The 13,249-nt window shown below is 40.1% G+C and overlaps 1 protein-coding gene across 1 annotated transcript in view; it reads right to left on the bottom strand.

Moving 5' to 3' along the window:
- The window catches only part of ANGPT1 (angiopoietin 1), a 200,633-nt gene that overhangs the window by 66,149 nt on the left and 121,235 nt on the right, over positions 1-13,249 (bottom strand). Inside the window, exon 5 of the mRNA XM_054017080.1 lies at positions 3,241-3,368. Within this exon, the coding sequence (XP_053873055.1) occupies positions 3,241-3,368 (128 nt within the window). The remainder of the gene's footprint in view (positions 1-3,240; positions 3,369-13,249) is intronic.

Raw genomic sequence — 13,249 nt, 5'->3', positions numbered from 1 at the left:
AACACCTGCCACACTAACAGGAGTATCAAGTTGATTATCAATATTAGCTTTGCATAGTTCTAGCCATCAAAAGCCTTGAACTGGCTCCTGTCCCAGATAAGGTCAAGACATTCAGCCATTAAACACCTTTTAACATGTTTTCAGGTTTAATCCTGAACAAAAAAGAGGTGATATTTGAATAACTATTTTTATGCATCTATAGGTGGTGGACTTCTTAAGATGAGAATAATTATTTTTCTGTAGATTCAGATGAAGAGGACTCCAAATGCACTAAATATTTGCCTTTGCTTAGATGCCTGGATGAAAAAACTACTATTTCATAACACACATCGGTTTAATTACACTCATTTTAGATTTATGGATTAAACAAATTTTTAGCTTTAAAACAGTCTTTTGGAGACAAACACAGATTTTTTTTAAAAAGGTGATAAAAGGATACTGCTGTCCTTAAATGTGTTTATGAAGAATAAGAACATAAGAACAGCCATACGGGGTCAGACCAATGGTCCATCTAGCCCAGTATTTTGTCTTCCGACAGTGGCCAATGCCAGGTGCTTCAGAGGGAATGAACAGAACAGGTAATCATCAAGTGATCCATCCCCTATCGTCCATTCCCAGCTGCTGGCAAACAGGCTAGGGATACCATCCCTGCCCTGATGAATCTATCCTCCATGATTTTTATCTAGTTCTTTTTTGAACCTTGTTATAGTCTTGGCCTTCACAACATTCTCTGGCAAAGAGTTCCACAAGTTGACTGTGTGTTGTGTGAAGAAGTACTTCCTTTTGTTTGTTTTCAACCTATTGCCTATTAATTTCACTTGGTGACTCCTAATTCTTGTCTTATGTCAAGGAGCAAATAACACTTCCTTATTTATTTTCTCCACACCAGTTTTGATTTTATGGATCTCTGTCATATCCTTCGTTAGTTGTCTCTTTTCCAGCCTGAAAACTCCCAGTCTTATTAATCTGTTCCATATCCTTAATCATTTTGTTGCCCGTTTCTGTACTTTTTCCAATTCCCATATATCTTTTTTGAGATGGGGTGACCACAGCTGCACACAATATTCAAGATGTGGGTGTACCATAGATTTATATAGAGGCAATATGATACTTTCTGTCTTATCTATCCCTTTCTTAATGATTCCTAAAATTCTGTTAGCTTTTTTGGACTACTGCTGCACATTGAGTGGCTGTTTTCAGAGATGTTTTCCACAATGACCCCAAGATATCTTTCTTTAGTGGTAACAGCTAATTTAGAACCCATCATTTTATATTTATAGTTGGGATTATGTTTTCCAATGTGCATTACTTTGCATTTATCAACATTGAATTTCATTTGCCATTTTGTAGTCCAGTCACCCAGTTTTGTGAGATCCTTTTGTAACTCTTCCCAATCTGCTTTGGACTTAACTATCTTGAGTACCGGTAGTTCTGTATCATCTGCAAATTTTGCCACCTTTTTGTTTACCCCTTTTCTCAGATCATGTATGAATATGTTGAATAGGACTGGTCCCAGTACATACCCCTGTGGGACATCACTATTTATCTCTCTCCATTCTGAAAACTGCCCATTTAATTATATTATTTAATATAATAACCACTTACTGATCCATGAGAGCCATTTATCAACTAAAACACTTCATGGCTTCAATACAGTGCCCACTAAAATTGGTGACTTGAATGGCCATTGGATCAGGAACTACAATAGTATGGTATAAAGAATAACTAAGTATCCTCAGTAATTTAAAAGTAAACAGTTTAAATGTATAATATTATGCACAACTCAGAATAAAGGCTTAGAATACTGTTGCACTTCTACTTATTTCAACACCTTAAATATGTCTACACATTTAAGAGGAAAAATTAAAATAATTAAATAAATACAACTTGCAAAATGATGACTAACAAAGGGGTGGGAATGGGGGTCTGAGCAGGACTGATAATCATCTGTAAATATCTGAAGGATGTAATCAGCAAAGAGGCAGAGAAATTGACAGTAATGTTGGGATGAAACTAAGCAAAGAAAACGACTAGAAAATTATAAAATGTACTAGCCCACTTAGTGCCTGATCCCACATCCCTTAAGACAATAGGAGTTTCCCCATTGTCTTTATTGGACATTGTATCAGGCCCTTGCTACCAGAGATAGACAGACACAAGAGCCAGCAGAATATATATATATATATATATATATACACTTTTCTTGCTGAAACAGAAAGAAAACTAAAATGCAGCCTCTCTGAAAAACCAAATGGAATAGTTTCTGGGCTGACTATCCTGACTGCACTGGATAGCACTTCCAATCAGGGATACCAGAGAAATAAAACATGACTTCCACAATGTGACTTTCCCTATCTTACCTATCCCAGTGCTAATCTCAAACTAAACACACCAAGATCAGTAACCTAGTAAAGCTTGCGGATATTCAGATAGAATTTAAAAGTTTGCAACGAAGCTTCCATGGACAGCTCGTGAACTTGAACAAAACTAATGCAAGTGCAACTCACTGTCAATTTGCCAGTGTGGACTTGCATCTAGATTATTTTCAAGTCCTTTACAATTCCAGTTTAACAGTTTCCACACCTCTATTCAGGTCTCTCTAATCCAGCTTGATGACATCTAAGAAGATTTTCCATTTTTCATTGTAGACATCTCAATTATCTTGTGTATTCACCTTTCATATATCACTATATCAATATTTGCCTTAACAGTCTTCTTCTAGTGTTGGTTTATCCTTTCCCCCATGTCTCATCCTGAACAATATTTCTGGAATGTAATGGGAACTATTTATCAGTGATTTATTACAAACAGATGATCATTTTTTGACAGTGGATCATTAATTAATAAAATGTGATCTCTTGAGTATCCCTGAATCTCTCCTTGATCTTCAGAGACATGTATTTCTGACAGAACTGCCTGCCAGGTGTCTGACTCAACTGTAGAGTCCACGCATTTGCTGAGGGGTAGAAGACAAATCATGTTTTGGGGGTGTATGCTCAGATTTAGGGAGGATCCTCAGCTAGTGGAGAAAAAGGATGTGTTGGGACTCACTCCAGGCAAGATACTCCATTTACTTCACCTTCCAGTATTTTTCTAAGGGTGAAGGTGAACCAAGTGATTATATTAATGCAGCTCTTTGCCAGTGTAAAGATTCCATAACCATGCAGAATGCTCCCTCACACCAAGAGCAACATCTACATCAACAAGCAAAAACAAACACAAATTCATATATTTTTTTACCTTTTTAGGCTCTGAGACATTATTAATATAAATAGTGTAGACCCCACTTTTGTTAAAACCAGCTTGGTACACATCTGCACAGTCTCTGAATGGCTTGTCCTCCTCTCTTTTTGCATTCTTTAGTAAAACTGCAAAACAGAAAATACGATAATGCAGGTTACAATAACAACCTTAGGAATTACTATACAAAACGGCTTTATTTCTTGTTAGCTTTTCCACTTCATTCTAGACTAACACCTAAGTATTACGCCCGTTATACCTACATAACACCTCAGTATTAGACATTACACCTAAATATTAGTCCTTACATGTCCAACGCATTTTACAAACTGCAAATACTTAATAATTAGCATGTCCCTTTGAGGGAGGTAACAAATTATTATTATCCCTATTTTAATGATGGGAGTACTGAGGTGAAGAGGCAAAGGCCCAGATCCTCAAATGTTTTTAGCAGAACACCCATTGATTGCAATGGGAGTTAAGTGTCAAAATATGATGGTTTATATGATAGCATGTTGGCCATGTAATATGTTCTCCTGCTGTCCTGTTCAAAAAAGATATTTATATATCAGTCCAGCAAAGAGACTTTCTCAAGGCCATGGAGCAAGTCATCATTGGCAAAGCCAGGAATAGAACCTATGACCACTTGATTCTCCAATCTCTGCCCATTCCTCAGACTGTATTGCTTCTTAAATAGCATAAATCACTGAAAACAATAGTGTGAAAACCAAAAATTTCCCACCTACACACTGCTATTAAAGGCAATCTGTAAAAAATTGATGTTATCTTAATAAATAGTTTTAATGGTGAGTTTTAATTTCTGGGTTTATTTCATTTTGTGACATTCTAACAACAAAGCAAAAAAATTAATATTCCAGCTACAGCATAGCACTTGATTCTGCACATCACAGGGTACGAAGTATTGTGCATGAGTGTGAGATTAAGAGATGAGGAGAACACGGTGTGCCGGCAACCCCAATCCTGCACACTGCTAAATTGGCCAGGAAGTAACTCCTCCCTAACAGAAGGAGTAAGACCTAAGAGGGGAACCTGTAACTCTACAAAAAAACAGGGGCTTCTTGACCCAGTCCAGGAATACAGGCTTTAAGCACTGGAGTAGTCCCATTGAAATCTATGAGACTACTCATATGCATAAAGTTAAGTATGTGCTTAAGTGCTTTGCAGGATCCAGGCCAGAGTTCTCAGCACCTTGCAGTATTAAGCTCCACAGTGATGAGGACTATATAAATACATATGCAAATTGCACTGAAATTCTCTATAGACATGCCCATTGTCTGTCTGCAATCCACCTCTTTTTCACTTTGGGCATGGGAGAGTAAAGAGTGGGTGCAAAAGGAGCTAGCGACTTACTCCTTCTCAATGAAGAAGACAGCACTGTGTAGCTAGGACACAAGTGATGTGCCTCCACTTCCACTAGAGTAACAACCTTGCACTGCTGTTGCACACCACACAAGGTTCAAGGCTGTATGCTAAATATATAATGATACTAACACTTTGCACCTATATATGCCACCTTCCATTTGAGCATTTTAATGAACCTTACGGGCAATAATTCTAGCATCACAAATTCCTATGAGATAGGTGGTAGCTATTATTAATCCCTTTTCACAGATGAAGAAACAGAAGGCTAGAGCGGTTAAGTGACTTGCCCAACATCACACACAGGAAGTCCTTGGGAGAGGCAGAAATAGAACCCAAGATTTCTAATGCCCAATCAGTTGCTTTAACCATAAGACCATCCTTCCTCCCCACGTAGAGGATGTATACTGCATTTCACAAAACTACTCTTATAGACAGCATTTGCATTTTGTCTTGAATAAAACAGATTTAAGTTGCTGTGTTTTTTTCTTTTAAAATTTGAATTTTACAACAAAAAGGTGGATTTATTTTTCTTTTGAGTTAATTTATGCATCATCTCTTTCCTCTCTTTTTCCATAGCGTCCATAAAAGTAACTCCTGGCTCACATACATCTGTGAACTCTAGTTGGAAAAGAAAGTTCTTGGAGACTTGGCCCTATTAGGAAAAGAAAAGTGGTGTTAGTGACTCAGTAGGTGACACACTTCCCTTTGAGTCCGTGCTGCATTAGGGCCTCAGCATGGTATTAAGTAACAATGCACTCTTGCAGGTGCCATTTTTCAGATGAGACATAAAACTGGGCACTGGCAATTTGTGTTAATTAAAGACTGAGTGGTATTTTTTGTAAGTAGAGGAGTATTAGCTTCAATAGCCAAATTCCAACTTGAGTAATTACTTGGGATCTGAGCCAAAGGCCAGTGAAGTCAAAGGAAAGACTCTCATTGACTTCAGTGGACTTTAGATCAGGTCCATCTTGCTGACCCTGAGTTTTTCAAATTAGAGAAGTTAGCCTTCCTTGCTGAGTCAGAGTCACTACTGCTTCCATCCTAAAAGTGACAACATTGCAATGTACATCTATGTAATACACACACGGAGATCATCTTACCTGCCTCTCCTCCCACACACACAATCTGCAAACTATTTTGAAGTCACTGGAATTACTGTAGATTTACACCAGTGTTACTGAGATCAGAAATTAGTTCAGGTATTTCTGAACTGAATGGTTATGCAGTTTTTTTCAGGAGGCAGCAGTGGCTCTTTAAGCTATTTTTAGCTGAACTGATATATAAATATCTTTTTTGAACAGGACAGCAGGAGAACATATATAGTTACATGGCCAACATGCTATCATACAAACCATCATAGTATAACATAAGCAATCCTGATTTATTCATATACTGTACGTATCTACAGGGTTTGGGTTCAGAGTGAGCAGTAAAACTTAAACAGAAATGGCATTAATATCCTTGGATGTCATAACTAAGGGACCTAAAATTTTTAAATAGGTATCTCAATAGCCAATAACAAAATAATTGTTTTTACAGCAAATGGAATAAAATCAGTCCATTCAATAAAGCACTTGACATTTCAATCACCAAAGAACCTCACAGGAATATTCAGATTGTATATTTAGTAAAATGCACATATAGTTTGTCTGTCTGAGGTGGATAAAAAACAAAGAAACAAAAGGCAATAGCTCTCCTTAGACAAGAGAGCTCTAAATCTTTGTGATTCTTTAGGCTTTCTTTGGGGTTTTAATCTCCGATGGGAGCCACTCAGAGTTTCATCTCTGAAAAGAATTGCTTAGCGCATGGGTACGCAGGCACAGTAGCTGGTTTTTGAGATGCAATGGCTGTGCACAACATTATTCCCTGTGTTCAGGGAGTGGAAGAGATTCAAAGGGCTGGTACCACTGTCAGTGGTAGCCTCTGGAAGGCTAACAGGGAAGTGGCAGTGCCTTGGCTATGCCCTCTACCTCCCCCATATCTTCACCAGTCAGCAGAACTACGCATGCACAGAGAGAAGTGTATGCTGCAGAGCGGTTGTATTCCCTCTAGGGAACACAATAGCTCCTGGAGCTTCCAATGTGGCAGTAAGACTCTACACCATCCCTAGCCTAAGGTACTGCCTTGAAGGTATAAAACAGAGATTGGCAACCATTGGCCTGGAGGGGCGAACCACGGCCAGTGGGAGCCACGATCAGCCGAACCTGCAGACGTGGCAGGTAAAGAAACCGTCCCGGCCTGCCAGGGGGCTTACCCTGGCGTGCCGTGTGCCAAAGGTTGCTGTTCCCTGCTCTATAGTAACTCAGAGCCCCCCCCATCTAGTGTCCCACCTCTGGCTGTTGGAGAAATTTGCTAATAACAATCACGGATGGGCCACAGACATCACGTGTAGCTATTACCCTTTCTTTGACTACTTAAAGATCTTAACTGATTTGAACAATGCCTAAAGGTAGTTCAGATATTTTTAAATACATGATCATACCAATATATTATGTAGCTGAGGTTGCTGACAAAAGTTTGCGTCAAGCAAAATACATTAATTTTGATATATTTGGTGCTATGAACAAAAAAATGTTATACACATATTTGCCCTCTTCTAATTTGATCCAAATTAACTGATCTCATCACTATGGGAAAAATAATTACCTTAAAATTAATATATTTCAGTGTTTCCTGACATTTCTAATTAGGCTTTGAGAAAATGAAAAATGTGTGCCCGTTACTCTAGCAACTTAAAATGGACATTCCTTAATTACACCCTGATGTTCAGTAGTGCTTACAGGCAAAGGCAGTTGATTATTTTGCCTAAATTCATGGAGTCACATTCATACTTCCCATGGTACCGAACATGTGAACGAACGCATTCACAAATTCTGCAAAGACTAAATGAGTTAATCCCAAGGTGCTAATTATGTCTTCATATGACAATGCCAATAAATGACAGATGAAAGGAAGCTGTGTGTTTTTTGTACAATGGTGATTTAAATGAACAGAAATGTAGTGATTTCTGCAATGAATCTTTATATTTTCATACTCTTAATAATATCCTACATGCTTGTACTTAATCTACTTTTAATGTCCAACAATTATTCCATAGCAAAAGAAGATTCCTAATGATCTTCATGAGAGTGAAAGGCCAAAAGGAGAAATCCTTATTCACGATATGTTCAGGAAATATTCATTGGCCAAATTCTGGCTGCTATATATACGCAGATGTCCATAAAAAACAATGGGGGCCGAAGTCGTCTCAGGTTAGAAATCTCCCTACCTAGTTACGGTGTTTCCAAAAATTTGAGGAGAGGGTTGTCTGTAGATCCACCTCTACCTGTAACAGAAGCCAGAGGGTCTAGAAGCAGGGGCAAGGTCTAGAGCAGAGGTTCTCAGTCTATGGGCCGCACCTGCCTGGGAAGGTGTGGACGTGGGCCAGGGGAGGTGCCAGTTGCCTGTATTTTGGGCAGAGGTATAGTGCTGCCAGAGGATATCCAGAGCACTGCTCAGCCTGGAGGTGGGCAGAGGGAGCCGGGAGGTTTGGATGGTGCCAGTCATGGGATTTGCACACCAGGGGAAGCAGCTTGCAGGGCCTCCCCTGCTCCACCCCCTGCTCTCCTCCCCAGCTCAGCCCTGTCCACTGTAGAACAGGGGTTCTCCTACTTCATCTTCCCCAAGCATCACAGGGCCTCCTGGGCCCTCCATCTAGTCCCTATGTTCTGCTCTCCTTCCCCATCCCCTCATCTTGACCCAGCCCTACCCTGGCCCTGGGGCTCCCTGCCATACCCCAACCCTGACTCTGTCCAGCCCTGTCCTCTCCCCAGGGATTCCCTCCATCTCCCCACCTCATCTCAGCCCTGCTCCATCCCAGGGACTCCCCTCCACCCCATGCATCCCCAGATCTCAACCCTGCGTTGCAATGGTATTGGGGCTCTCCTCTATCTCCATGGCTCCAAGGTTGTGACCACTGATGAGCTTCTGAACCATAGACAGATGCAGTCTGTTATACCAATGGCCTACTCTTGTATATAACAACCTTCATTTGGGACCCAGCATGGTGATGAAGAACTTACCCTCAGTGGCCAGTAGCATGCCACCAAAACACACTCTATCCTCCAAAAAACCCCAGCCTATTCTATCTGTTTTTGACAATATATTTCTTACTGCAAGATATGTGTCACCTGATCAGCAAAAGTGGAAAACCTGGGAAGTGTATGGCAAAATGTATAGTACATTGAACTACCATACAAACCATGCTACAGCAATCACACACTGAACACAAGCAGAGACACAAAACCGTGAGGTCATTCCAACTGAGCTGAACCCTCAAGATAAAAACATCTTTGGAATATGGAAACACAGAAAAAAGCAACTCACAATCCCATACAGCAAAAAGAATCAGTTAAAGCTCCATCTGTTCTCTCTTGTTTGACATTTATATTGCAAGCTCTTTTGAGCAGGGTCCTGCTATTTGTTCTGTAATTCTGCAGGACCCTAGCCAAGTAGGAGCCTGTCTCCTGACTAGGGTTCCTAAGTGCTACACTAGTTAATAAGCAATAAGAGTAAAAATAGCTAAACACCACAGAGGACATAGCCAGTGCTACCACTTTAAAGTTGTAAAACTATAAAATACTACTTTTAAGTGAGGAAATAGTTAATCAGTTGCCTACATACTAAAATGATGGGCACTTCAGAAATGTGATAGATGGATAAAAGCAATAATAGCTAAGGCTCCGGGTTTGTCACGGAGGTCACAGAAGTCACGGATTCTGTGACTTTCCATGACCGGCTGCTGCTGGGGCAGTCTCGAGTCCCCCTACCCTCCAGCAGCAGGAATTTAGGTGTGAGGGGACTCAGGCCTGGGGATTGGGATGTGGGGTGGTGCTTTCTGGGGGGACTCCCTGGAAGGGCGTCAGGAACTCCCCTCCCTCAGCTCCTAGCTCCACTTGCTGCCTCAGCTCACAGGCACTGCCCCCGCAGCTCTCATTGGCTGTGGTTCCCAGCCAATGGGAACAGCAGAACCAGGGCTTGGGGCAGAATGGAGGAAGCATGTGAAGCTAGGAGCTGGAGATCACCACTTCCCAGGAGCCAGGTAGAGAATCTGGCCCATCCCCACCAACACCCCTTCCGGCACCTGCGGCACTCCCTGGGCCATGAGACCCCTCCAAGCACCTCCGTTGCCCTCCCTGAGCAACTGTGGCGCCCCCAGCACCACCCCCCCCCCAAGTTGTCATGGACAGGTCACTAGCTGTGAATTTTTATTTACTGCCCGTGACCTGTCCATGACTTTTACTAAAAATACCCATGACTAAAACGCAGCCCTAATAATAGTGCAATAAGCATTGTGAAAATCAAAAGATAAGGTTAAAATCTAGGAAATATACTTGAAGGGTTTTGTATTTCTGAATGGGAACCTTTCAGATTTGATCATAATTTCCATAGCTGACTTTGCTTTCAAAAACTACGTTAAGACTATTAAATTGACTATTACTATGACATGTTGAGATTTCTCCTACTTACGTAACCAACTGGTCAATGTGTATTACAAGTCCTCCCCTGTGCTAATCCACAAAAGAGATGAGTTGTTACACCCCACAGCTACGGAACATTGGCTCTTTAGCTATAGCAGCTCATGCGTTCAGCTCTGGAGGCTCCCCTTTCAATTCACTGTGTGCCAGCCAATATGGTAGCCATCACATAAGTCAGGGCTTGTCTGGGATTCAAATTGCTGTAGGACAAGCTTTTTGTTGAGCAAAGGAAGTAGGTAACCCATTGGTGAGCATGTGTTACAGGATCCCCTCTGAGCTAGTCCATGGAGTTTATGAGTTGCTATATCTGGAGCCACAGCTCTTTAGCTGGGGACTGAATTAACTCATATCTTCTGTGGATCTGAACAAAGGAGGTCCTGTATTGCACACACACCACTACTATACAATTTATACTGGGACTTTAATTTCTGTTCCGGGATGTCAAAAGTAACAGTTAAAAAAATAATTGGTTCTGGTTCTGGTTTATAACTGATCAAATATTACTTAGTTTTTTGTAATATATCTATATATTTTAGGGATTTATTCTGCCACCCATCACCATAATATCAGAGCATCTTCCTCTCGTAATCAATAGCAATAGCAAAGACCCTAGCAGGCTACCTGGAGTCTCTTGTGTTTGTTAGTGATTCAGGAGTAGGAGGCGGTGTTGGTGTTGTGTCATTCTTATGGTGGAAAGGCTTCATGTGATAATGATTTTACCTGTGTGGTAGTCTACTGCCGTATACCCACAAACAGATCTCCCACTAATATCATAGTAGAATACAATTCACAGTAATGAAATTAGGCTAGTAAAAGGTTAATTTAAGAGGTATATCAGGAAATGATGATGAAATTAGACTATGCAACTATTTTCCAAAGGAAGCTGATGGGAGCCCCATCACTTGAGGAGTTTAAAACTGGACTAGATAAAGTACTATAGCCCATGGCTCAAGCCCTGTAAATAGGTCTATGACGCAGGGCCAGAAAGGGTCACACAACTAGCAGGCTAATTGACCTAGGTTCAACCTTTAGAGACATATTAGTAGATAATGATTGCGAGTTTTGTGTGTTTACATATATATTGCTAGACGTTGACAATATAACCAAATGGTTCCTGTCTATCCTCCAGCTGTTTAGCGTGGATTAGCCCTAGAGGACATATTGAGTTTGGAAATTACAGCAGTTTCTACTACTTTTTGAAACCTAAAGCTCTATCTCATTTGTGTGTATATCTTTACCTGATTGCACCTTGTAAATAACACTCATTTCTTTTTCCTAGTTAATACACCTTTATTGTAGGATTGGCTACAAACCCTTTCTTTGGTGAAAGATCTAGGGTGCACTTGATCTGGGGTAAGTGATTGGTCCTTTGGGACTCGAAGTAACCTGAATATTATTGTGATTTTTGGTATAAGAGATGATTTATCACAAAGGCAAGCTTGCCTAGGTGGCGAGGTAGATCAGGGTACTCAAGGGGACTATCTGTGACTCCCTGTTAAGGCTTTTATAGTGCTTGAGGAGTTCACACTTGATACTTGGTTGGTCAAATCTAATTGTAGAACACACAACCAATTTGGGGTTTGCGCCGTGTTTCTTAACAGTGTGCCCTGCGGTTGGCACTTCGGGGTCATGAGCCATTCCAGACATCCTGACAAATTCAATGGAAGTTTTGGCAGAGTAGATCTTGAGTTAAAACTGCAGGATTTGGCCTTGAAGTGAGACAGGTATTTAAAATTTGGGGGAAAGTAGAACACTGTGTGAATTTAGGGCCAAGTTCTATAGTACATAGTCAGATACAAGCCACTGCCGAATCACTGAGAGTTTTGAAAGAATAGGACTGCAAGATTTGGCCCTAAATTTAATCATTCAGAGCACATGAGGAGTTAAAGTATTATATGCTATAAAAAACCCCTGGCCTGATTCTGATAGGTGCTGAACACATTGGCCTGATTCTCAGCTGGTGGAAATTGGCCTAGTGCCATTAAAGTCAAAGGAACTATGCTGATTTCCTCCAGCTTGGATTGGATTCAATTCAATACTGGTTTCAGTAGGAGTTGAGCATGTTCCTCACATCTCAGAATTTGAGACCCATATTCATTTAAGGGAAAGAAAGAAAGAAAGAAAGAAAGAAAGAAAGAAAGAAAGAAAGAAAGAAAGAAAGAAAGAAAGAAAGAAAGAAAGAAAGAAAGAAAGGTTTCACTGATTACTTTCCTGAAATGAACATTTATAAAAGAGTTTTAGCAGCTGAAGAGAAAATCACATTCATTACCCCCCCACACACACCAGTCTGAAGTGAGAAAAACAAACAAAGCCATAAAAAGAACACTCAGCTGTCCAACCACCTATCAACTACACCATATATAAAAATATGCCCCTTCTTTCTTCGCAGAAATAGACTTGGTCTTGTAAAACTATTTTAACACACTCAGCTTTCACCCTCTTTGGACCATAATTATTTGCTACCTAATAAATTGTCAACAGTTATCAAGTTTGTTTTCCAATACATTTTGCCTTGGCGACTGCTAAAAACAATAATATTTAAATTCACAATGCATTTGAAAAAGATCACTTAGGAATATCATGAAGTGGTCCTCATTAAAGAGTTTTAAATAGAATGCCTTATGGCCCATTTACAAAGATAAAAAGACACTTAATTATCCAGCTGCAATATAATTCTGTAAGTTTCTGCCTGAGACAGCAAATTTGTGAGTAACCAGCCATTCATTGAGAACTGAAAATTGAAGGATACTTTTACAAACTGCTACAAGAGAGATAAAGGTACAGACTTTGTTTAATATCTTGTGTCCCTATTTCTTTAAGTCATTTAAACTTTTTCCACACAGACACCCTAATGTTCATTTAATTTTTCTGACTGAACCATGATATTTACACAAAGGAATGTTTCATTAACAAGGCAAAAAGTGACATTGTCAATGTTGTTAGTTGTTTCATGTATGTTAATATTCCATGTAATGTCTTCAGCATGAGTGAATAATACTGTTTTCACAAGACAGATCTGAGAGAGATTAGATATTGGTTATGTTCTCTGAGACTGGATGGGCAATTGATTTCAGAATTAGCAGTTAACTGAAATGAGGAAAAGATAAAAC

Source organism: Malaclemys terrapin, chromosome 2, assembly GCF_027887155.1.
Source record: "Malaclemys terrapin pileata isolate rMalTer1 chromosome 2, rMalTer1.hap1, whole genome shotgun sequence".
NCBI classification, from domain to species: domain Eukaryota; kingdom Metazoa; phylum Chordata; order Testudines; family Emydidae; genus Malaclemys; species Malaclemys terrapin.
The sequence above is the reverse complement of the archived record's forward strand: the minus strand, read 5'-3'. Positions and strand labels throughout refer to the sequence as shown.